This window comes from Plecotus auritus (assembly GCF_963455305.1).
Source record: "Plecotus auritus genome assembly, chromosome: 4".
Lineage (NCBI taxonomy): Eukaryota > Metazoa > Chordata > Mammalia > Chiroptera > Vespertilionidae > Plecotus > Plecotus auritus.
The window spans coordinates 184,902,391-184,928,123 of NC_137775.1; the positions used below are offsets into that span (position 1 = coordinate 184,902,391).

General features: G+C 47.5%; 1 protein-coding gene across 1 annotated transcript; it reads right to left on the bottom strand.

Annotated features, from left to right (window-relative positions):
• Nucleotides 1-8,414: 8,414 nt before the first annotated feature.
• On the bottom strand, nucleotides 8,415-23,947 carry LOC308246964 (retinitis pigmentosa 9 protein homolog). The gene is made up of 6 exons (XM_080665435.1): nucleotides 23,730-23,947; nucleotides 17,048-17,078; nucleotides 14,833-14,962; nucleotides 10,853-10,944; nucleotides 10,300-10,361; nucleotides 8,415-9,019 (listed from the first exon to the last, which is right to left on the bottom strand). Exons 1-6 carry the CDS (start codon nucleotides 23,879-23,881, stop codon nucleotides 8,821-8,823), a joined length of 666 nt encoding a protein of 221 aa, XP_080521561.1. The 5' UTR covers nucleotides 23,882-23,947; the 3' UTR covers nucleotides 8,415-8,820.
• Nucleotides 23,948-25,733: the final 1,786 nt, after the last annotated feature.

A 25,733-nucleotide genomic window follows, 5' to 3' on the forward strand; every position in this document is an offset into this window, starting at 1 on the left:
AAATACAGAAATTTGCAGGATGGGTCGGGGAAAGAGAACCCGACACCACCACACCGGGAGGCTATGGGGGAGGCTGGGCGGCTGCTCAGTGGGCTTTGTCTCTTCAGCCCCTTCTCTCCAAAACACGCCCTCCACTTCCCAGAGCGCGTTCGTTTTCCCGATCTCATCCAGGACGGTTTCGGGTCCTGCTCTCAGACCAAGGTACTAGGCTGAGCAGTCTGGGGAGGGAGCCGTCGGGGTGTGGAGGGGAGTCTGTCTGCATGTGAAGCTTCCAGATGGTTTTGTGCCGCAATGCGGACTGCTACCTGCCCCGCTCCCTATCCCAGCAAGTTCAAAGCAGCACCTTCAGCTTTGCAAAGCCAAGCCTTGGTAGCAGCCGAAGGCAGTGGCCCACACTGGTTTGAATAACTTGGCACAGTTTGTTCTCGCATTTGATGAAAGTTATTTATGGATCTGAAATTGTCAGCAATGCCCACACAGCCGCCACCTACTTTCATAACTTCACTCCTGGCACAAGCGCTATCTGCAGAACCTACAGGACTAATTATCCACGGAGAGCATGCCCGTATGTTCTTGGAGAGCCTCTTCTGCAGGGCAGGCTAGATCCACTGAGTGCACACCAAGATGTGAGCATTTGGGACTACTACTGATAAAGGGTTTTCCAGTAGGGTGTAGAAACCAGATTCATTCAACACATCTCCGTTGAGTGCCCAATATGCTGTCACGCTGCTTAGTCTGATGAAATGTTTAAGTGTTTTAATATTAAACAACAAAGAAACCATGCAAAATATTCAGTCATTTAACACATATTTGAGAACCTGCTTTGTGCCAGACTAGACCCTGGAGATGCAAAGTCTAAATAGGAAGGTGGGCCTGGCCAGCATCCTTCAGTGGTTGAGCCTCGACCTATGAACCAGGAGGTCAGGGTTTGATTCCCGGTCTGGGCACATGCCAGGGTTGCGGGCTCGATCCCCAGTGTGGGACGTGCAGGAGGCAGCCCATCAGTGATCCTCTTACATCATTGATGTTTCAGTCTCTCCTTCTCTCTTCCTTTCTGAAATCAATAAAAATATATTTAAAAATAAACAGGAAGGTAAAAAAACACACAATGCCTATGGTAAGAGTGTGTTTCATCCTGTAGAAGAGCCATTTAAGATTTTTAAGAATATCTTGATAAGATTTTAGAAATTCTGAAGCATGGTGGATTTCTGACTGGAAGCTGGCATACTAGTTAGGAGACTGTTAAAATAGTCCAGAGGGGGGATGGGAGAGCCTAAACTCATTTAGTGAAGATTGTGAAGGATGGATCAGAAACTAGTTAGATATAATACACAAGATGAGGGAAAATAGAGTGATTACATAGTAAGATCAGTAAAGCTACCTGTTAAGATTAAAGAGAGAGGACTACAAAGGTGGCTAACTACAGTTAGAAATGCATTTGGCTGCAAGTAAAAAACAAACTCCATTGCAATGGCTTAAACAAATAAGGGTCTATTTGGTCATGTAACCAGGCTGCAGGTAGGCAGTTACTCTTTTTGATTCAACAGCTTAAGAACAGCAGAGACACAATGTCTATGATTCTCTTGACATTTCCCTCATGGTTGCAAGATGGTTGTAGCAGTTTTAGCGTTCACACTGGAAGATGGAGAAAGGACTGGCTTCAGCCACCTATGTTTATTTTTTTCAGGAAAATAAAAATATTTCTAACATTTTAACTAGTTTTAGATAATCTTATGCAAATTGCTCTAGGGAACAGAAAAAAATGGCAAGTTATTTAATTGATTATATGAGGCCAACTGATTATATGAACCCAAGGAAAGACAATATGGAAACTGAAAATTATAAAGCAATTCCATTTATAGTCTCAGATTCCAAAATCCTAAATGAAATATCAGCAAATGGAGCCCTGCAATGTATATTAAACCATATCAAGCCTGAGTTGGGTGTATCTCGAGAATATAAGGATTGTTTAATGAGAAAAATCTATTAAGGAATCTGCTTTATTATAAGGAAGATGGAAAAAAAAATATGATTGTTGAGTTTTAACAAATGGTTTTCCTGCATCTACATGACCTGGCGTAAGAGCCTCCTTGCCCCGGCTGGCATGCCTCAGTGGTTGAGCATGAGCCCAAGAGGTCATGGTTCGATTCCCGATGAGGGCACATGCCCGGGTTGCTGGCTCTGCCCCCAATAGGGCGCGTGCGGGAGGCAGCGATCAATGATTCTCATTATTGATGTTTCTATCTTTCCCTCTCCTTTCCTCTCTGACATCAATAAAAAATACATTTTTATAAAAAGAGCCTCTGAGCAGAGTGGGTTGTGGTCAGAGAATAGAAATTTGAAGTGTGCAATTTCAGAGTTGGAGCCGCCGTAAATTATAACAAGGTCCACCAGGTGGCCATGGTAGTGGTTTGCTGAAGGGCTCTGGGAGTGAAGGTCTTTGGTGCTGAGAAAGGAAAAGATCCAAAAAGGTGGGGTTTTGCATGAGTCACTGCCTCCTTCATATTGTAGTCATTTACGGGGTCCCAGGCCTTCAATGAATGTGCCAGAGTGTCCAGCAAGGTGAGAGATAGAAACATCACAAGATGTTTGTGTTCACAATTTTATAATGTTTTTCTTAAAGAGAGTCCCCTAAGCTTTCTAATATTCAGTCCTCATAAAACTTGGATCTGCCACAAGCTAGTGGCCATGCCCCAGCCCTGAAGTGCATGGCGAGGGGGAGAATGAAGACCCTCCGGTGCGGGCAGCTGTCCTTGGGAAGAGTCCTCAGGAGGGAGCACGGTTCAAGGGCTATTCAGTGAATAGGATGAGGGATCTGGTGGCTCCTGTGTAGCCAAACAGGGCTGCTAGGCGGTACAGTTGAGAGGGTTGGTAGGTAGATCACCAGGGAGCAGGAGTGGAATGAGAATGCCTCCGAAACACCAGCGGACTGGGTTTGGGGCTGGGACCAGTGCTGAAAGCTGTCAAGGGCGAAACGGAATGGTCTACCCCAGTGGTCGGCAAACTCATTAGTCAACAGAGCTAAAAATCAACAGTACAACGGTTGAAATTTCTTTTGAGAGCCAAATTTTTTAAACTTAAACGTCTTGCCCTAACCGGTGTGGCTCAGTGGATAGAGCGTCAGCCTGCGGACTGAAAGGTCCCAGGTTCGATTCCGGTCAAGGGCATGTACCTTGGTTGCGGGCACATCCCCAGTGGGAGGTGTGCAGGAGGCAGCTGATCGATGTTTCTCTCTTATCGATGTTTCTAACTCCCTATCCCTCTCCCTTCCTCTCTGTAAAAAATCAATAAAATATATATTAAAAAATAAATAAATAAATAAACTTAAACGTCTTCTAATGCCACTTCTTCAAAATGGACTCTCCCAGGCCATGGTATTTTGTGGAAGAGCCACACTCAAGGGGCCCAAGAGCCGCATGTGGCTCGCGAGCCGCAGTTTGCCGACCACTGGTCTACCCTGTAGATTCCAACTGGCCTCTTTTTTCTTTTAATATTTTTTTTACTCATTTCAGAGAGGAAGGAAGAGGGAGAGAGAGATAGAAACACCAATGATGAAAGAGAACCATTGATTGGCTGCCTCCTGCACACACACACACACACACACACACACACACACACACACTGGGAATTGAGCCCGCAACCCAGGCATGTGCCCTTGACTGGAATCGAATCTGAGACCCTTCAGTCCACAGGCCGATGCACTATCTACTGAGCCAAACTGGCGAGGGCTCCAACTGACCTCTTACGTAAGGAGGTTTTGTGCTGCGTTTGGGCGGCATTTTGTGTGTGGGGGTATCTGAGGTTAGGGGGTGGCTGCTATTTCAGTGGTAAGGTCCAGTTAGTGAACTGTGTGTTCTCTGCTCAGAATTCCAAATGGGTATTATCACCATCATCTCTATTTTGAGGACACCTGAGGTTCAGGGAGGTTAAGTCATCTGCCCATATATGTGAAGTTCCAATCCCACTGGTTGGAAGGGGAGTGGGCTGAGATCTTTGAATTCTCAGGCCCAGGGCCTGTTCTAGTGCTTGGGTGATCAGTGTCACCCTCGTTTTGACAATTTGACAGTCCATGTCTCTCGTTAAAGAAGACTGATTTCGACTTTCCCCTCAGCTGATACACTGATTTCACATTGAAATGTTAGAAACAAGTGTAAAGACAGTCTATGTTTTCACACCTTGAGCCTCATCTTTACCATGTTGGTCAAGTAATAAACACACCAAAGATGCTCAGCCTCACCGGTGGTCCTTCATTCATTCATTCATTCATTCATTCACTCCACAGATATTTGAATCCCTACGATGGGACCCAGTACAATTGTAGCTCTAAGGCAGTGGTTGGCAAACTCATTAGTCAACAGAGCCAAATATCAACAGTACAACGATTGAAATTTCTTTTGAGAGCCAAATTTTTTAAACTTAAACTTCTTCTAATGCCACTTCTTCAAAATAGACTCACCCAGGCCTTGGTATTTTGTGGAAGAGCCACACTCAAGGGGCCAAAGAGCCGCATGTGGCTCGCAAGCCGCAGTTTGCCAACCACTGCTCTAAGGGATCAGCAGGGAAGAAAAACAAAATTGTAATTCCTAGGGAGCCTATATTTTGCAATGAGATGCCATTTATAACTATCACATTGAGGGGGGGATGTAATAAGTCTGACAACACCTAGGGTTAAAGAGGAAGTGGGGTGACATTCATAATGTGCTGCAGCTGATATGGGTGGGGATCTGCCAGTCAGAACAGATACCTACTCTAGTGCTGAAGGGTGTGGAGCCCCGCTGTTCCACTCATGCCCCTTCATTTGCTGAATCCTGGGATATCCAGGGAGGAACTGGGGGCCATTCACTAGCAACTCCACGGTGTGCCATACATATTGCCTGAATGTTGTGACTGGCTGCGGGGGACAAAATGACTACCATATTTTCTTCCTGGGTTTCAGAAATGGAAGTTGGTATTTTCCATGTTCAGTGGTGCTCCGTGAATATCTGGCTTCTTCGTATCTCAGTCCCCATTGCCCACTACACTTAACCACAAACCTATATTCCCTATGTGTTATCATCAGGCACAGTTCCGGCACTATAGTGGTTATGGGGAAAATGAAAACGATACTCAAACTGAACTTCAACAGGCTGAGAACTTGAGTGAAAAACAAGACTTACGCTTAGAAGGCAACAGCCATGACATAGGGGGTGACCAGTATCTCTGCTACTAACATTGACATGGAAACTGACAACATTCCTGCAGAAGCAGATGAGTTGTATCTTCTGTTGCCCAGAAGAGGGAGCTACATGGTAAGAGCTCTTGAAAGGAGGTTCTGTTCTGTGTGGAAATGCACCTCCAAGAAACTATGCCTTTGGGAAAGAGAAAATGAGGGCGGAAGAGGGCAAAGGATCCCATGTAATACGGTTCTGGGAAGCTTTAAAACAAAACAAAACTGTGTTCGCATGACCTGGTTTATGGTAAAGCCATGCCAGACGACGTGGTGCAGCCCCATGGGAACTGAAGCAAAGTCAAGACCTTCAGCTTTAGCCCAAAGATGATAAAGACATTGATAATGATTCTCTGTGTAAGGTATCTTGAGTCTGTTATACATCTGGTTTAAGGGAATGTACTATTCTATTGTTATTTCGTAGGAAACCAGTTTCTGAGTTCCAGCTACAAAGAACAGCTAAATATTGCAAGGGCATGATATTCATAGAACATTGATCTCTCTCTTGATTTGAACTAATAAAGCTGTGATACCAACAACCACATTAAGGAAGTGTCACGTTATAAAGCCTTTGGAATAGGTTGTAAAACAGTAAATAAACGGAATTGCATATGGTTGTGTGAATCTGACACATTTTCTCCCCTTCCCCAAGTGGCCACATCACTGATAACACCACCGATAGGGTTGGGTCATTTGCATATACTTCTACCACGTATCCTGTCTTATAATGTCCAGGGACTTTTAGGTAAGGAGAACACGATGGTGGAGTTGAGGACAGGAGAAATAGATGAGGGCCTCTCCATGAACAGGTCCTTCCCTGAGAACAGAGAGTACACCTTGCTCATTTTTATAGATGGAGCGACCAGGCACGTTGTAGGTCCCTGATAATAACACTGAGAGATGTGCCCAAGGGTTGGTTCTAGTACCATACAGTCTTCCAACCAGTGTACACTCCTAGAGACGAAGGAAGAGGAAGGAAGCAAAAGTTTATATTCAGAACCTGGGACCTGGATGGTCAGTCTGTGGAACCAATCTTCTCCCAATAAATCTTACAGGTTAAGTCTGATGAGGTGCCAAAATGTTCATATGTGATTTACATGTAATTCTGTCCCAAAGTTGTTTGAAAGAACTGGACAGGTGTGGGAGAGCATAGGGTGCCTTGCAGAAAGGATCTTTGGGTGATAATCTGGACAGTATGGCAATACATACGATGGGTCCAGCAGTGTTGCCTCTAAGTTACCCTGTGGTGAAAACGTCCTCTATTTTTAACTCCCTGTGGTAACCAAGTACCTCTCAAGATGGTGTAAGTAGATGGTACAAAGTGATAGCAATGCATTTTTTCAGATGAGCTGCAAAAAGGCAAACAAAAGGTACTGTTTTTGAGATTGGTCTGATTGAGGTCTATGACTTTTCCTAACCCCTACTTCAGGATTCGGTTTAGATCCTCCAGGTAAACACCTTTGACCCATATCGCCACCCAGGCCGGACTATGTGCCTCTCCTGTGCTTTCACTTTCATAGCCCATTTCATGGCATACCACGTGAAGTTTGCAGCATTCTCAATCTCTTCCAGGAGACCACATCTCCCTTAGAGCAGTGTCCACTGTGGTATCTCCATGGAATAGTTAACACAGAGCCTGATACATAGGCACTCAAGCATTTCTGAAAGAATGGCTTTGCGTCTGTTTAGCTGAACTGATTTCGCCCTGTGGTCGCTGGTCCCACCATTCCCAGCCCAGCAGAACACAACTGAGGTGGGAAGGCTGAGAAAGGGATGCACTGGCTTAACTGAAAAACAGGGAAGACTTGAGTCCAGATGACCCACCTTCCCTGCTTTCATGGGAAACGGGCAGGCACTCCACTGCTCTAACACCCCACCAGGAATTCCAACCACCTGACTCATTCCCCTATAAATTCCCATAAGAGATTGGCGTGTTGCTATGAGTGAGTTGAATCTCACTGCCTTTCGGACACGTGTGAGGTAGGAGTTTGAAGCGCTGTGGGTGAACTAACTCAAGGCACTTAAATGGCCATCCTGGGGAAGATGCTAACACCAGGATATGGAAGAGGCAGCACAGAAAGAGGGAGGCGGTGCCATTGCACACTTCCCTGACTTGTGATCCTTCCCGGAGTCTTCCCTTTATCCTGGAGGCTAGGTGAAGTGTCAGGCATACGTTTGGAAATCCGAGTCCAAAATGTAAGGGAACTCCCGACAACTACCCCGGTTTGAGAATCACCGACACGCTTCTTCCAGATTGTTAAGAGAACATGTTTAACATAAACGGCATACCATCGGAATGAAGAAAATTCCTGGCAGGAGAATTTCCTGCTGCATGCTGAGCTAGGATGCTTGGGGTAAGTGCACGGCATGGCTGCATTAACTGGCCTTAGGGTTTCTGGAAATAACAAGCTCTGGCCATTCCAATCGGGGCCAATTGTGTCGCTGAAATAAACTTTCTAAGGCCAAGTCCAGGAGCAGTTACTGAAGAGAGCTGGGGAAGGAGCCAGCCTGGCCTGCCTCGGTTACTCTTTACAAAAGATGTGGGAATCCAACCTCCAGGGGAATGGTGAGTTCCAGGGACCCCGAGTGATGACAGCAGCACCTGAAGCTGGAGGGAGGGACACTTGTCTCTGAGCAAGACGTGGCTCCACCTTGGCTCACCAAAGGACAGACGCCCTCCCCTAGCTGCAGACACCACCCCAGACTGCAGAGCTGCCTCGGCTGCACACAGTCAAAACCAGTAATTCCCAGGGGGCTGTGCTTAGCCAACAGGATGACGGTGAATTTTGGGATGTGGGTGCTTGACCCAGTATAGTCATCCCTAAATCCTTATAATTTCTCTGAATCAATTGTTCCTGGGCATAATCATAAACATGGGATGATGGGAATAAGATCTAAGCAAGTTCAGTACAGGATTTTTCACTGTTATTACAGAACACCCAATTACCCCTCACCACCCCCAAAAAAACTCAACCCATTGTGCCAGGAAGTTTATGAACGCAGGCTTTTGTGAGCAGCGAGGCCCAACGTACTTTACACTGTTGAGTGAAAAAATAAAAAATGAAAACAAATGTGGATGGTATACTAGCATTTCTGTTAAAAAACAAACAAAAGAAAACCCATATTTAAGATTCATAATTAAACCTTAAGTACCTTTGAAATTTGAAAAACATGCAAGTATTGTTCAGAAATAAAATACTAATAAATACATTTGAAAAATAAATAATGAGCTTTTATTATCTTTAACAACAGGCAAGAGTCGAGCCTGAAGTCTGGGAATTCAGCAGCCTCGCTGTGGAGGTGGCAGCCCCCGGAGGAGTGTCCTCAGAGGCTCTGTCGTCCGGCCACCCCGACTTTCTAGGCATCGCAGGCCACAGTGACCAGCAGGAGGAGGCCTGGGAGGGCCTGTCCTGCCGAAGTCCGCACCGTCCAGAGCTGGCACCTGGGAAGACAGTCCCTCTCGGGGGGTCACAGCTTCACTGGAAGGCAGGTGAGAAGTCACTCGTGTGTGTGACACCAGATGTGCTCCTTGGTGTCCCCTCTCCGGCCCCAGGACTTCTGTTCTCGGCCACCGTGTGTGATTCTGAGCCAAGAACAGACAAGCCGAGCGGCTGTCAGTCCGAGTCCGAGCTCTCACTTGACTTGGAAGACTTATGCTTTCGTTTCTTCTTCCTTTTCTTCTCCTTCTTCTTTTTCTTATGCTTTTCTTTCTTCTTCCTTTTCTTGTGTCTCTCCTTACACTCCGAGGAGCTGGAGCTGCTCCCATCGTCATCTGAGGTGGAATCCTCCAGCAACTGCTTTAACTGCTGTATCCTAACAGAGAAGACGGGTCCAAGAGCCAGAAACCGTAACAACAGCGAAGAAGTTTTTTAAATATAACATTAGTAGTGAGGGTAAAAGAAGTCACAGATAATCACCTCATGGTGCACAGTACTTATTTTTAGTTTTTCATGTTTCCCATTCCTGTCCACACCCACGCCCATTCTACAGGGCTGTTTACATCCACGCCTATTTACCAGTGCACAGCTGTTCTGTATCCTTTTCATTGTCCTAAATATCTCTGCATGTTTCCTTTCTAAACTTTATCATTATTTTTGATAGTACGTTTATTAAAGCTGGGGACAGTAACACAAGGAAGGGACTGGATGGAAGTAACAGGAGAGCCTACACGGGGCTGCTTTCCCGCACTAGGAAGTCAGAGAAAAAGGGTCTTGGGGACCCTTTCCATCAGGGGGTGAGCCAGGGGTGCGCGGTCACTCCCCACTGCTCCCCTGGGTGCAAGTCTTGTGGGGTCCCTTAGAGTTTAGGAGAAATAAAATTCACTTTACAAGGAGATTTGAGTGCACATGCCCTAAGGAGGTGTGCCTGCACGTTTCTATAGTCCCTCCTATTGTAACTTCTAACAGATACAGCCTTTCCTAAATCATCCCCCATTGCTCAAGTTCATACTAGGCAATCTACCCTCTCAGCAATTATATCTCAAGACCACAAATTTGAAAAAATAAAAACCTCCTGTTTTTCCACTGTCTTTATTCATGTTTAACAATAGCTCAGATCCCTGAAGACACTGGAGAAGATAAACTGAATCATATGAAAGAGAACCAATCAAATAGTAGAACCACACACCACGAACATCAACCATCCATGGGTCAGCGGGCTGGGCCACACCCACTGCATTAAGCTCACCCAGTGGTCGGCAAACCGCGGCTCGCGAGCCACAAATGGCTCTTTGGCCCCTTGATTTTGGCTCTTCCACAAAATACCACAGCCTGGGCGAGTCTATTTTGAAGAAGTGGCGTTAGAAGAAGTTTAAGTTTAAAAAATTTGGCTCTCAAAAGAAATTTCATTCGTTGCACTGTTGGTATTTGGCTCTGTTGACTAATGAGTTTGCCGACCACTGGGCTAACCCAATGGAGCAGGCTACCTGCTCATTGCTGGAACACCGGCCTTTTCAGTGATTGCTCCTGACCTCCAAGTACCGCGCAATTAAAGCTCCACCTTTGTTACTCTACTCCTCTAATAGGAATAGCTGTTTCCAACTTAACACAATTTAACACTTTAAGAGGGTCTTGTTATCATCAGGACAACCTCACCTTATATCCTTTTCATGTCTTTTATTCTCTCGGATGATGTCATACATGGGATCTTCATGTGCCTTGAGGGTTAGAGAAAGTTAACGTTGGGTAAGACTTCATGAACCATTAATTAAATAAATATTAAATCTCTGTGTTACTAAAACCAGTTATTTTTTTCCAGTTTGGTAGTTTTTTAACATGTTCTAATTCTTCCTGAGGGTCACCATCACTGACTGCTAACTTATTGATGCTGTGAAAAGGATTTTCCAATTAGAAAAACACAGGATTGAAAATAAAATAATTTTTCAAAGGAAAAAAGATTTAAAAATATAGGGATTGAAAAAATATATATAGGATATAATTTAAATATCTTTTATAAGTAAATAAACTCTGGCAGAATCACAAACTACTATACAAGGTAGAAATATTGAGGTAATTCTCTTTGGTCTATGTGTATAGATGACTAAGAGAGGATTTTTTTAAAAAGTGAATTATAAGAGATGATATATTTTCATGCACCGGGCCTCTAGTTTCTAATAAATGTAAATTCACATGGTAGAGTTCTACTTACTACTCTGAACTGTTCTAACTTTTGGTTGCCTTTGATAAAGAAAGGGCATTCTTTGTCGCCCGTTCGGTGACCATACCGTTTACAGCGCCAACCTAAAAACAAAGAAAAAAGGAAATATTTCTGTAAGATAACACAGTTTCACTTAATGAAGATAATCAGTGGATCACATCAAGGTTTTTCTTCATTAGACTCCAATCTAAAAGCATATGCAGTCAGTGAATGAACCATTAAGCATTTAGAAAACTGGCGACACGTGAGATGGCTGGAAATGCGTAGTAGAAGGCCCACTGCAGAAATACTGACACATGCCTGAATTTCAAAGGACTTACTGGTGATTTGTAGACATATTAAAGTTTAAAAACCACTGTTCTAGGAGAAGTGTAACCAATAAAAAAAGAATGAAAGTATGTATAGTTTACATGTCTGGAACAAGTTCAAGTTCTGTGGGGCCTGGAGGCAGTGGGCGCTTTTGGAAAAAAAAAATCTTGCCTTGACAAATTTTACAAAAGCTTATGACCATGTCAACATATCAATGGGGTCCCTGCAGGCCCTTGAAAGGCGCAACTGAGGGTCCCTGAAGCTGAAACTTCACTTACTTCTTGGTAGAACTGGCTCTGGTCCCAACCCGAACACACTTACAATGCAAATAACTATAAAGCGGTAAGTGAAATGCAACTAACAACCTCATCAAATAGAGCAGTAATTTTCAAACTTAAAAAATTTCAAAAAAAAAAAAAAAAAAAGACTCTAGGCCAGGGGTGGGCAAACTTTTTGACTCGAGGGCCACAATGGGTTCTTAAACTGGACCTGAGGGCCGGAACAAAAGCATGGATGGAGTGTTTGTGTGAACTAATATAAATTCAAAGTAAAGGAGCGGGGAGAGCAAGAGAACCCACGGCTCTTTCGGCTCCGCGGGCCAGATAGAACAGCCGATCCGGCCCGCGGGCCATAGTTTGCCCAAGGCTGCTCTAGGCCCTGGCAGGATAGCTCAGTTGGTTAGAGCCCCGTCCTAAGACGGTCCCTGGTCAGAGCACATACAAGAAGCAACCAATGAATGCATAAATAAGTGGAACAATAAAATCAATCTTTCTCTCTCTCAAATCAATTAAAAAAAAAAAGCTGTAGACTTCTGGGTACAGATGACAGACCGAACACAGTCACCTGCTTTCATTCCCTTCCTAAAAAGTCATCCAAATGACAATGAAGGAAATTCTTTTCAGAAGTGAGAACCCAGGAAGCATGTCAAGAATGGCCAAGTGACAATCTCTATAAATTTGTTCTTCCATAAAAGCACTGACAGGAGTTGCAAATTTGCCCAAATCAACTTCTGTGCAACCCAGGGCATTAACCAGAGGCCTGCCACGACCTGAGGAGCATTAATTCAGCAAAGAGCAGTGGGCCTTGGCCAAGAACAGCAGGATTTCTGGCATTTTAACTGGCTCTCTCGCCCCTCCTGTACGTCTTGAAAGCAAGCAGCCTACAACCCCGGCGGCTGTGAAAAGCAGCAGCCTTGCACCCACGGAAGCGGGAAGCCTGGGGTTTTGAAGCCCTAATAAAGCCCTAACCTCAGCTGAAAACCCACATGTATCTTCTGACTCCCCCAAAACTTAAAATGGTCTACTATGGCCCTAGCTGGTTCGGCTCAGTGGATAGAGCACCGGCCTGCGGACTGAAGGGTCCCAGGTTTGATTCCGATCAAGGGCACATGCCTGGGTTGTGGGCTCGATCCCCAGTAGGAGGCAGCCGATCAATTATTCCCTCTCATCATTGATGTTTCTATCTCTCTCTCCCTCTCCCAAACCAATAAAAATATATTAAAAACAAAAAGCCTACTGTTCACTGGCAGCCTTACTGATAACACATATTTTGTATGCTGTATGTATTATGTACTGAATTCTTACAATAAAGTAAGCTAGAGAAAAAAAACACACGTTATTGAGAAAATACATTTATAATACTTATTTGAAAAAAATCTGTGTGTAAGTGGACCTACGTAGTTCAAACCTATAATGGGGTTCCACTTACTACTCGGAACTGTTCTAAATTGTTTTGTTTGTTTTACTTTGTTAATCCTCACCTGAGGATATTTTTCCATTGATTTTTAGAGAGAGCGGAAGCAAAAGGGAAAGACAGAAAGAAATATCAATGTGAGAGAAACACATCGATTGGTTGCCTCCTGCACACGCCCCGACCAGGGCCCGGGCAGGGGAGGAGCCTGCAACCAAGGTACATGCCCTTGTCTGGACTCAAACCCAGGACCCGTTGGTCTGCAGGCCCACGCTCTATCCACTGAACCAGACCGGCTAGGGCTGAACTTCTCTAAATTTTTAAAAACTTGTGGTAAAAATACAGGCAGACCTTGGAGATATTATGGGTTTGGCTCCAGACCATAATAAAGTAAGTAGTGCAATAGAGCGAGTCGGAATGTTTTTGCTGGTGGAGTGTCTTGCCTTCAATAGGTAAATAACCCAACACTTGTGAAATGCAATAAAGAGGTTGGCCCATATACATAGCATTTACCATCACACTCTCCCTCTCCATGACTCTTTCCTTTGTAAAACTGAAACGCTATATTCTCATTAAACAACAACTCCCCATTCCCCGTCCCGACCTGGTGAACTGGCAGCAATCACTACTCTATTTTCTGTCTCTATGAATGGGATGACCCTAAGTACCTCACATCAGTTAAATCGTACAGTGTGATTTTTTTTTTTTTTGCAGCATCATTAGGTTTTTCTACATATAATATCAGGAAAATTGATTTTTAACCCCAACTTCTATACCCTGGCAAATTAAAAATATCTGTAAAATAAAGATGTTTCCAGTAAATAAAGGCCTTGAAAATGTTATCTCCTATAAGCCCATTTCAAAGGAAGCTGTGGGAGGGTGCACGCCACCATTAACAGAAGAATGTAACAACCAAGAAGATGACTCAACACCCAGGACACAGGAGCGCCAGCACAGGAGGAGGCTGAGGGAAGCTGCAGAGTGGCGGTGTCTCAGGGCCAGCTCAGGCTGCCATGACAAGACGCAGACACTTGTTTTCTCACAGCGCTGAAGACGGGAAGCCCGCGGCCTGGGTGCCAGCAGGGTCGGGTTCTGATGCGTGTGCTCCTGGCTGCAGGCAGCTGTGTCCTCACGCAGCGGGGAGGGAGAACAAGCTCTCTGGTTTTGCTTCTTTTAAAAGCAACTAAGGCCAGCTCTGGCGTGGCTCAGTGGTTGACTATTGACCCATGAACCAAGAGGTCACTGGTCTGATTCCTGATGAGGGCACATGCCTGGGTTGTGGGATCGATCCCCGGGAGGGGGTGTGCGGGAGGCAGCCCACTGATGTTTCTTCTCCCTTCTTCTCTCTCTAAAATCAATTAAAATATATATAAAAAACCAAACAGCAAATTGCTGGAAATAATCCAAAATGACAAAATAATAACACTGAATGAATAAACTTCAGAATATTAAAAATAAATAAAAAGGCAGCGGCACCCTTTCTTCAAATGCCGTCTTGCGCCGGATGAAGGTGCTGCTGCCCTGGTGGGGAGGGGCTGTGCATGCTGAGCTCTACTGGTCCCAGCCCACCCTCTGTGGCCTGCAGCTCCTCAGGCAACCTGGAGAAACCTTACCGCCAACGGAAGGAGGGGGACTAACTGAGGCAAGGCCCAGAGGGACCTGCCCTCCACGGCATTCCACCACGGCAGGTCCTGTCTGCTGCGGGAATACTGCTAGCGAGTGCCCTCCAAAGGCAGCCCCGTCCGGTGGAAAGGCCACTGCACGTGGAGTCAGAGCCTGGAGCACATCTCTGCCCCGCCTCTCACCCGGGACCACGTACTGACGCGTGTACGTCAGTCTACAGAGCAGAGATCATGCCAGGACTCTGACAGCGCTGAGAGGAGAACACGTTAAACGAAAGAAAAACACGCCTTGTGCACCGTGGTGTGGAACCTGCGTGCCTTCGGGAGCACCGGACGCACTTGCACACTCACACTGCATAACTTTGACCTCCTTCCCCAGGGGCATCCAAAGCCCTTTGGTTGGCGCGTGAGCCAGGAATTCCCTGGCATGCTCATTGCCTGGCACATCTGGTATACAGTCTTCCGGCTTAGTCTCATCTTCCTAAAAAGGGAAACAGCGTGTCAACAATAGGGCCAGAAAGCGCCGAACCCTCCCCACCTGCCTCAGAACACAGCCTGGCCTGGCCTTCTCAGCGGGGAGCTCCCCAGGTCATCACGAGCTACCTCTCAAGAACAGGAGACACAAATGAGACCTGACAGAGAAGGTGGAGATGAATGTGCCGGAAGAACTACATCACAAAACGAAGGGGCTGTTCTTGGATGGAAATCTGTCCTTCGCACAGGAGTGATCTGCAAGCTCGAAATTCTAATGTATGTTAGATTCCAAGATTAAAAAAAAGGTTTCACCTGGCCCTGGCTGGGTAGCTCAGTTGTTAGAGTGTCGTCCTGATATGCCAAGGTGACAGGTTCAATCCCCAGTCAGGGCACATACAAGAATCAACCAATGAATATCTCAATAAGTGAAACAACAAATCCATGTTTCTCTTCCCCCACCTCTAAAATCAATAAATTAAAAAAAAAAGGTAAAACTCTTTGTGGAATGAGCATAGCATAAGAATTAAACAAGGCTACCTAGAATAATAAAATGGCATGTTTTCTAGTCACACACATCCTCTATCTCTGATATGCATTTCACTACTGAATAACTACAGTTATACTTAAGAAACTTCCTCCAACCCTGTTTCCATGAATATTAAATTTATAGTAAAATTTTCTTAAAATCTTTTTTTATTTCTGTTTTTAGTTTTTTTTATTGTTTTTATTGTACAGATGCCCCCCGTTTCCCTCCATTTTTAAATAATATATTTTTTCTGATTTCAGAGAGGAAGGGAGAAGGAGAGAGAGATAGAAACACCAATGATGAGAGAGAATCATGGACTGGCTGCCTCCTGCACGCCCCACAGTGGGGATCAAGCCCGCAAGCTGGGCATGTGCCCTGACTGGGAATCGAACCGTGACCTGGTTCATAGGCTGACACTCAACCACTGAGCCATGCTGGCCGGGCTTACATCTTTTTTAAAAATTGAAAGTTTAAATCTTTAAACAGAAAAGGCTGCTTCGGTTTTTAACCACCCCTCTAAGCCTCACTCCCCCAGAGAAACAGACACTGGCCAGGGGGCTGGAGGAGGGGCTCCTGCAGGGGACTGGGGCTGGGGGGGCGCCAGGTCTCCCCAGTCTCACATTCTCTGAGCTGATGACATTCGAGGAACCAGTGCCAGGCGAGAGTCAGCACCAGGGCAGCAGAGCTCGGAGGGAGAGAAAAGGGGCGCGATGGCTGGGGGACAGGCATGGGCCTGCCGGGGTTTTGCAGGGAGTAGACACCTGGCTGATTAAATTTGTGACAAAGCCCGAAGTGTCTGACTGGCACCTGCAGGAAGAAACGGTGACCACAAAGGGAGGCTGAGCCCTGAGGGACTTATCCTATATGATAAAGAGGCAATATGCAAATTGACCGTCACTCCAACACACAAGATGGCCGCCCCCATGTGGACACAAGATGGCCGCCACAAAATGGCCAGCAGGGGAGGGCAGTTGGGGGTGACCAGGCCTGCAGGAGAGGGCAGCTGGGGGGGACCAGGCTGGCAGGGGAGGGCAGTTGGGGGGACCCAGGCCCGCAGGGGAGGGCAGTTATGGGGAGACTAGGCCTTCAGAGAGGGGCAGTTGGGAGGGACCAGGCCAGCAGGGGAGGGCAGTTGGGGGCAACCAGGCCAGCAGGGAAGGGCAGTTGGGGGCGACCAGGCCAGCAGGGGAGGGCAATTGAGGGGGACCAGGTTGGCAGGGGAGCAGTTAGGGGCAATCGGGCCGGCAGGGGAGCAGTTAGGCGTCGATCAGGCTGGTAGTGGAGTGGTTAGGGGTGATCAGGCTGGCAGGCAGAAGCGGTTAGGGGTAATCAGGCAGGCAGGCAGGTGAGCAGTTGGGAGCCAGTAGTCCTGGATTGTGAGAGGAATGTCCGACTGCCCGTTTAGGGTGGGATCGGGCCTAAATGGGCAGTCGGACATTCCTCGAGGGGTCCCAGATTGGGGAGGGTGCAGGCTGGGCTGAGGGACACACCCGCCCCCATACAGGAATTTCGTGCACCGGGCCTCTAGTGTCTAAGAGAAGAGCCGAGGACACACGTCACACTGACCTTGATAAGCCCAGGAGGAGGTTTTTCATAACTAGAAAGAAAAAGAAAACAACCATCACCACCATGTTAACAGGAACATAACGAGCAAAAAGCAGCTGCAGGCTAAACTAAAAAGGGTGTTTTTAATAAATACCTAAAAGTACGTTATGTCTAAAGCAGTTAACAGAACATGCCCAGCACTCGTGATCACATATAAATAAACTGATGCTCCCGTACATCTGCTGAGACGGAGAACTCAAATTCACTGAAACTGTAGCTCACCTGCCGTCTTAGCACAATGAGTTTCTTTTTGGAAGAAGGGAAAGCAAGAGGTTACAGGGAAAACGTGAGTTAATTGTGGTTCCAAACTGTCATTATCGTTGTCAGGTTGTTCACCCAGCATCACCGCACCTACCCAACGTGGAAGAGACTCAGGGAGGGGGGCTGAGTGATCTGCTCTGCGGGGCTGGAGTCAGCAGCGGGGAAGAGCAACACAGGAGGGAAGGGCCTGCTGGAGGGGAAGGGGTGAAGGTGACCTGTCCCAGAGGCTCCCCCTTCCATTTCCCTGAACATCCCAACTCAAGATCCTCCCACCGCCTCTGCCAGAGGGAGCCACGCTGCCCAAGCCGGCTGCCTCCGGCTCCTCAGCTCTCTGCCCACCCTCTCTGCCCGCATGGACCCCACTGGATCCGGGTGCAGGACCCCTGCGCGATGCCTGGACCACAGGCAGCATTCAATAAGTAAAGCTGCAAGATTACGTACAGGATTGACTGGGGAACACACCTTCCCTTTCACCTATGGAGCTCGCAGACCCCCAGGCCCTGAGCACACAGCTGCGCCCATGCCTACGCTCCCAAGGCATTTGAACTTGGACGAACTCCGAGGGAGCTGCCCCAAAGGCTTCTGGTTTCCAAATCCGGAAAATCTGGCCCAATGCTCACGTTGATTTTTAAGTATTTACTCTCTATTGGCTACTAAGCACCCAGTGTGGGTGTTTGACTTTACCTTTGAATACCTAAGGGATAAATATCTAGATCTATTGTCCCTTCGGTATATATTTATATATTTAATGAGAGAAAGATACAGGAAGCCAGCCAGACCCGTTCAGTGCCTCCTCAAGGAACATTTTACTAAGGAGACCTGGACGTTGCGGCTGGTTTAAAGCTGTGTCTTGACTCCAGAAACACAGAAATATGGGAGCAACTACATTTTCCAAGTTTTCTATAATGAACTGTATTGTGTTCATCACCAGCAAAACATTAATGAATGTTGAGTGAATGAGATGTTGATATGGGACAATTTATTTCTATGAAAGTTAAAAAAAGGGGGGGGGGAGGAAGTAGGAAGCAAAACAAAACAGAGTATTTGACAGGCTTCCATTGGTGGGTATGGGAAAGAAGACCTATGGTTCTCACACACCCCTGTACATATATAGCATACAGACTATCTCTGAGAGGATCCTAAGACACTGGTTACATGCTGGCCTCTAGGGAGGGAACTAAGCATCATAAATGGGAGAAACCTTTATTTTTCATTCTATTCACATTTACACTGAGTGGCCAGATTATTATGATCTCTGAACGCATAATAATCTGGCCACTCAGTGTATGTGTATGTGTGTGTGTGTGTGTGTGTGTGTGTATATATATATATGTGTGTGTGTATATATATATATATATATATATATATATATATATATATATATATATTTATATATATTACAGGCCTGGTGCATGAATTTGTTTATGGGTGGGGTCCGGCCAGCTTGGCCAGGGGGAGGGGACATGGGCAGTTGGCCGGCTTGCCTGCTAGTTGAACTCCTGGTCGAGGGGACAATTTGCATATTAATCTTTTATTGTATAGGACTAGAGGCCCAGTGCATGAAATTCATGCACGGGGGAGGAGGGGATGTCCCCTCAGCCCAGCCTGCACATTCTCTAATCTGGGACCCCTCGGACATCCCTCTCACAATCTGAGACCATTGGCTCCTAACTGCTCACCTGCCTGCCTGCCTGATTACCCCTAACTGCCCCCCCGCCAGCCTGGTAGCCCCTTACAGCCCCCCCTGCCGGCCTGGTCACCCCACGCAGCCTGTTTGATTGTCCATTCAGTTGTTTTGGTTGTGATGGTCACTTAGGCTTTTATATATATAGATATACACTGAGTGGTCAGATTATTATGTGTTCAGAGATCATCATAATCTGGCCACTCAGTGTATATGCACATATGCTAAACCACAACATGCTTTTTAATTATAAAAGAAAAACAAAATCAATGATATCTTCATTACAGCTATGGTCTTATAGCCTAGGTTAATACATCTCTGAAAAAAACCCAAAGGTATCTTGAAATAAGAAAAATGAAGCCAAAAATGTGCAACTATCTGCTGTAGGATTATATAGGCTGAATTTGTTTTAAAACTCAACATTATTACCATAATCATTTTAGAATCAAAATCCCACTCTAGCCCTAACAAACTTGGTACAATTGGCAATACTAAACTTGATCTCCAGGTAATAGTGAAGGTTCAGCATAGAAACCCACTCATTGCAGAAGTAGCGAGTCAACAATTTTTGTGCCAAGCATGGTGCTAGGTACCAGAAGGGATAAACTATGGGCATAAACATAGGGACGGTTTCACCCGCCCCCCGGACCCAGAGAGGAGGGAGGAGGGTGCCCGATTCCTTGCGGAATTGGCCATGGGGTAGGTTGCTGCTGGGGCACTGTCGGCCCCGAATCTGCTTCACCCACACCCAGGACCCAGAGAGGAGGGAGCCCGATTCCGGGGTGCATCACCTGAGAACCGCCCTCTCGCAATCCGGGACCCCTCGGGGGATGTGGGAGAGCCAGTTTCGGCCTGATTCCCACAGGCCAGGCCAAGGGACCCCACCCATGCATGAATCCATGCACCGGGCCTCTAGTATTGTAATAACTAGCTGTGGTGTCTGATGTGTACTGGACTCATTAGGGGGGTCACTTCGTAAGGTATATAAATGTCTAATCACTATGCTGTGCAACTGAAACTAATATAATATTGTATGCCAACTATAACTGAAAAATAAAAAAAAGAGACATGTCAGAAATGAAGGTGCATGGTGTGCGTACAGATTTATATAAATAAAATCCAAGAAACAAACAAAAAATTCCTAATTACATACAGAAAGACCCACATAAAATGTAAACTGCTCTCAGACGTGACAATGTACCCGGCCAGCGGCAAGGCTCGGTGGTTGAGCATTGACCTGTGAACCAGGAGGTCACGCCACGGTTCCATTCCCGGCCAGGGCACATGCCTGGGTTGCAGGCTCGGTCCCCAGTAGGGAGAGTGCAGGAGGCAGCCCATCAATGATTCTCTCATCATTGATCATTGATGTTTCTCTCTCTCTCTCTCTCTCTTCCTTCCTCTCTGAAATAAACATATAACTATCCCAATTAAAGGAGATGCTGTTTTCTTGGAGCAAAAGACCCCCAGTTCCCCCAGGAGCATTTTCCTGTCCTAAATCAGTGTGAATGTGAAGCAAGGCAGGGTGGAAACCCCATTGGCGATAAAAACGTCCGTTTTGAATTCTGATTCATTCTCACTGCTGTGTACTTTGGGCGAGTTACTTCATCCCCAGAGCCTCAGTTTCCTCATGTGTAAACCTGTCACAGCACACACGTGAAAGCCACCCCACAGAGCTGGCTTCCACCCCTTCTGTTGAAGACAAATGGATGTTCTCAGCGGCCTCGGGAGGCAGCTCAAGACTGGATCACCAGCAACACAAAGGCCAAGATCTGGACCAGGAGTCCTCAACCTTTTTAAACAGGGGCCAGTTCACTGTCCCTCAGACCGTTGGAGGGCCGGACTATAGTTTTAAAAAAAAGCTATGAACAAATTCCTATGCGCACTGCGGGCCTGGGACGAGTCGGCTACTAAGCAGGACAGGCAGCGGTACCTGGCGGGCCAGATACATGTCCTCGGCAGGCCGCGTGTGGCCCGCGGGCCGTAGTTTGAGGACGCCTGATCTGGACCAAACAGAAAACAGCCTGCTGGATGGCACATGCCAAATGCCAGAGCTCTTCTAGTGCCCAGAGGAGGACCTGCCCCACGGGATTACCCAGGGAGCAACTGGGCATGAACAGCCTGAGCCACTGAGGTGTGGTACAGTGCTTCCCAAAGCAAATGCTTAAACTGTTTTCTAACTCAAAGTGGTGGCATGTCCGAGCCGTAACTTACTCAGCAATAGCACTGGAATCTGCACAAATCGGGACCCTGATACAGTTCACCTGCAGCCATTCACGAGAAACATGCATGGTACGCCTTATGCATAGAGATCGAAGGGAGTCTGGAGCAGACTACAAATCCGACAATACATCCTTTGAGCCACAGGAGTTGCACAAACAACAACATATGGCCAATCAAACTGAAACCCAAACTCCCGAAAAATATGGAACTGTTGTTGCCAAATTGGAAAGAAGTGTGATGGCACCACACATTTGAAATCTGCGATTAGCAATGGCATTGCCTCAAAAGTCCATTTCACAACTGTTTTCTCAGCTGAAAGGACGGTAGTTGATGGTGTTTCCTCCGGCTAAACAATCCGTGATTTTAACATATTAAAAAAAAAGAAAAATTCTCAAACTTTAAAGTCACATTTAACTATGAAACAGAACAGATTTGGAAATGGGGCTATGTTAATGTATGGTTGGCTTCTGCCCTCTGACAGTCAAGCATCTACATGTGTCTTTGCAGTTAATTCTTAATATTAAAAAAAGTTGGTGGCCGAAACCGGTTTGGCTCAATGGATAGAGCGTCGGCCTGCGGACTGAAAGGTCCCGGGTTCGATTCCGGTCAAGGGCATGTACCTTGGCTGCGGGCACATCCTCAGTGGGAGGTGTGCAGGAGGCAGCTGATCGATGTTTCTCTCTCATCGATGTTTCTAGCTTTCTATCCCTCTCCCTTCCTTTCTGTGAAATATCAATAAAATATATTTAAAAAAAAAAAAAAAAAAAAAGTTGGTGGAGCCCTGGCTGGTTTGGCTCAGTGGATGGAGCATCGGCCTGCGGACTCAGGGGTCCCGGGTTCGATTCCGGTCAGGGGCATGTACCTTGGTTGCGGGCACATCCCCCATGGGGGGTGTGCAGGAGGCAGCTGATTGATGTTTCTCTCTCATCAATGTTTCTGGCTCTCTATCCCTCTCCCTTCCTCTCTGTAAAAAAACAATAAAATATATTAAAAAAAAAATAAGTTGGTGGAGGCCCATCCTTTTGTACCATCTGAGAAGCCAGCTGTGAATTCATTCAGACTGTAACAACTTGCTCTGTGTAGTCAGAAGACTAATCTTCCCAACTGTGCATGGGGTGAGGAATCTTTAATTTGGCAGACACAGAGCATCACACAGAGGGCCCTGAGGGGCCAGGACTGTGGGTGCCCGCAAAGCAAGGCCCCTGTCCTGCAACCACCGTCCTACTGAGGTGACATTCAGCTCAAGGGCCACACTGAGGACATATTAAACATATTATGCAGCCCTAACCGGTTTGGCTCAGTGGATAGAGCGTCAGTCCATAGGTTCGATTCCGGTCCCAGGTTCGATTCCGGTCAAGGGCATGTACCCTGGTTGCAGGCACATCCCCAGTAGAGGGTGTGCAGGAGGCAGCTGATTGATGTTTCTCTCCCATTGATGTTTCTGACCCTCTATCCCTCTCCCTTCCTCTCTGTAAAATATCAATAAAATATATTTAAAAAAAATAAACATATTATGCAGAGCAGTCCAGGCTGCAGCAAAGCGATGCATTTTGTGTCAAAGCTCCCAGGAGGGTCAATATAAAGCTTTGTAACCCTTTGAAGACCTTTCCTTACATGACTGCCTTAGCGCCTTGAAACAGAACCATTTATTAAACAACTCAGCGAACACCAAACTTTAAGAATGAAAGCTAATCACAGAATGGCAGAATGACAGGAAAGAGCTGGAAGGCATTAATCCAACCTCCCACCCGATGTTTCTCCTTTTGCACCCTCCCTCCTCCCAGGGGTTCCCTGGACTCTCCTGAACCCTCCTAAGTGCGGCCGGGCTCACCTGCAAGGATGTGAGTCTCTCGTCCTAATCCCTTCTGTGAGCTGGAATCGGCCTGTTTGTGGCCTCCACCCTCAATCCTGGTAAAAGTCCTCAGGCCTAGAGAGCGAGTCTGCACTCTCCCCTACGGACAGCCCCCTTCGCAGTGCTCAGGGACAAGCCCCTCACCCCCCCCCCCCCCCGGGTTTACTCTCTTCCCACTAGCGCTACAGGACTGCGTCTTCTCTTCCGTTAGTAACACGACGGAAAGATGTGATCAGGTTCCCAGTGGCCCTCTGACCTGAACGCCGCGAAAGGACAGGGACCCACGCGCACTTCTCACGTTTTCATTCATTCTGCCCCCAGATCCAGAGTGCGCGCCACACAGAGCCCCGGCCAAACTCCGACGGCGCGGCGCGTGGCCAACCGTGGCTCCCGCTCGGGCAGCACCCCGCCCCCCGCCCCACCCTCCCCCCACCCGCGGGAGCGCCCGGAACCTGGGGGCTGGGCCGCGCTCCCTCCCGGCCCAGGCGGCCCCAGGGCGCCGGGCACCGACCCCCCTCCCGCCCGGGACCAGTAACGGCAGCCGGTAGCCGGGCCGCCTGCCCGCTCGCGGGTCTCCGAGGACCCCGCCTCCCGCGCCCACAGGACCCAGGGCGGCGGGGACTCACAAGGACTCCAGGTGCTTGAGCTGCTGCAGCTGCTGCGCGTCGTGTCGCCGCCGCTTCTGCTCCCGGCGGCGCTGCAGCTCCTGCTCCGGCGGCTCCCGCGCCCGCCGCGCGCCTCCGGTCTCCGGGTCGCCGCGCCCCGGCCGGGACGACATCGCGGCCCGCGCGGCTCAGGCGGCGGCGAAGACTGCACTTCCTCCGCGCCCCGCCCGCCCGGCCCCGCAGCGCCCGGTCCCGCAGCGCCCCCTCCCGCCGCCGCCCCGAGGCCGCCGGCTGAGCCTGGTGTCCCTGCCGAGGCCGCCGGTCCCCGCCTCCCAGCGGCGCGGCACTCTGTGCTCGCTCGGAGCGCCGCAGCCTGGCCGGTTGGTGCCGGAGGTCGGAGCGCGCCCCCTGGCGGCGTCTGAGGGCTGAGGGTGGCGACGGTTGGGAGCTCTTCCCTGCCTCCCCCCACCCCCCACCTCTAGAATGTGCGATCCTTGGTTAAAACAGTGTATATTGAATTTAGACAAGCTTTGGGAGCTGAAAATGAAAACCTAATACATATTGAGTGCTTTTATGTACTGGTCATTGAGCCAAGCCCTTAAGAAGATATGATTTAATCTTTACAAACTTAACTTCTGTGATTACCTTTATGTATTACACTAATTTTGTAGACTGGAGGAGGCCCAGGAAGTTAAGTGATAGGCTCAAGGATGCAGAACTAGTAAATGGTGGATCCAGGATGCAAAAGTGTTAGGCGCTTAATTAGACTGTACTTTAAAAGTCTTTGATACATTAAGTTATAGTAGCTTTCATGTAATGAGATAAACTACAAAGGAAGTAAAAATAATAGGATAGGGGAGTGCTCGCTTCAGCAGCACATATTCTAAAATTGGAATGATACAGAGATTAGCATGGCCCCTGCGCAAGGATGACACGAAAATTCATGAAGCATTCCATATTCTTTTAAAAATAGTATATACATAATATTATTCTACAATGTCATTATAATTTTTCCCAGCTTTGTACTACCCCCATTACTTATAATAGTACCTCGCACCCTTGGGAATCAATAAAAAATCATCTTTTTGGTGCTTGGAGACAAAGGTAACACATCTCTGGATATTTTAGAATTACAACAGCATAATGTACAATTATCCCAAACAAACTTACAAACTAATTCTTTGAATGTCTGGCAGCAATTTAAAAAGGACATGAAAGGATTTAAACCAGGGGTGGGCAAACTTTTTGACTCGAGGGCCACAGTGGGTTCTTAAACTGGACCGGAGGGCCGGAACAAAAGCATGGATGGAGTGTTTGTGTGAACTAATATAAATTCAAAGTAAAGGAGCGGAGGGGAGAGCAAGAGAACCGGATAGAACAGCCAGATCCGGCCCGCGGGCTGTAGTTTGCCCAAGGCTGATTTAATCCCTTCCACTGTGTAGAGGGACCCCTGGGAAGGCACCCGAGCATTCTATATTGGCCCCTCTTCTCACAATCCAATTGCCCACAGCTATTACCTGTGCTTTCTGTTCATGCTGAGGTTGAAGCCTCGTGGTGGCTGGTACCATGGATCTGTCTCTCGCCCAGTGGGGTGAGCTGGGCCCTCCTGGAGAAGAAACCTGGGTTCCCCAAGATATGTGATCAGTGCTGAGGCCCCGCCAGCAGGCCAGGGGATCCCAAGGCAGGTGCTGGGTGTGGAGGCCACGGGGGCATAGGCCACCAAGGAGACAGAACTGAACCTCACATCACCCTGCTTGGCCCCAGAGGATGACTGGTTAGCCAGAGACGGGTAAGATTCCTCAGGGAAGGAACAACCTAAGACAGGCATAGTCACAGAGGGGCCATCAGGAGAGAACTTGGAAGTCAACAGAGGTGGGGCACAGACCCTCACCCCCCAACTTTGCAGGGGCCTGAACCCTCACCCCTTCTGAGGAAGGTCTCCTGCCCCCATGGCTGCTTCGCTTCCCATGCCCAGCACAAATCAGGACCCAGGTAACAGACAGAGACTTGGCCGACAGCAGCTGC

What these genes read in the sequence shown, in the direction of transcription:
- LOC308246964 (XM_080665435.1), bottom strand. Translation starts at nt 23,881, where the DNA reads ATGTCGTCCCGGCCGGGGCGCGGCGACCCGGAGACCGGAGGCGCGCGG. An exon ending in CTCCTCCTGGGCTTATCAAG is followed by an intron (nt 14,963 to 17,047) that starts GTCAGTGTGACG and finishes TTCCCTTTTTAG; the next exon opens with GAAGATGAGACTAAGCCGGA. An exon ending in AGACATGAAAAGGATATAAG is followed by an intron (nt 9,020 to 10,299) that starts GTGAGGTTGTCC and finishes CTTCTCTGTTAG; the next exon opens with GATACAGCAGTTAAAGCAGT.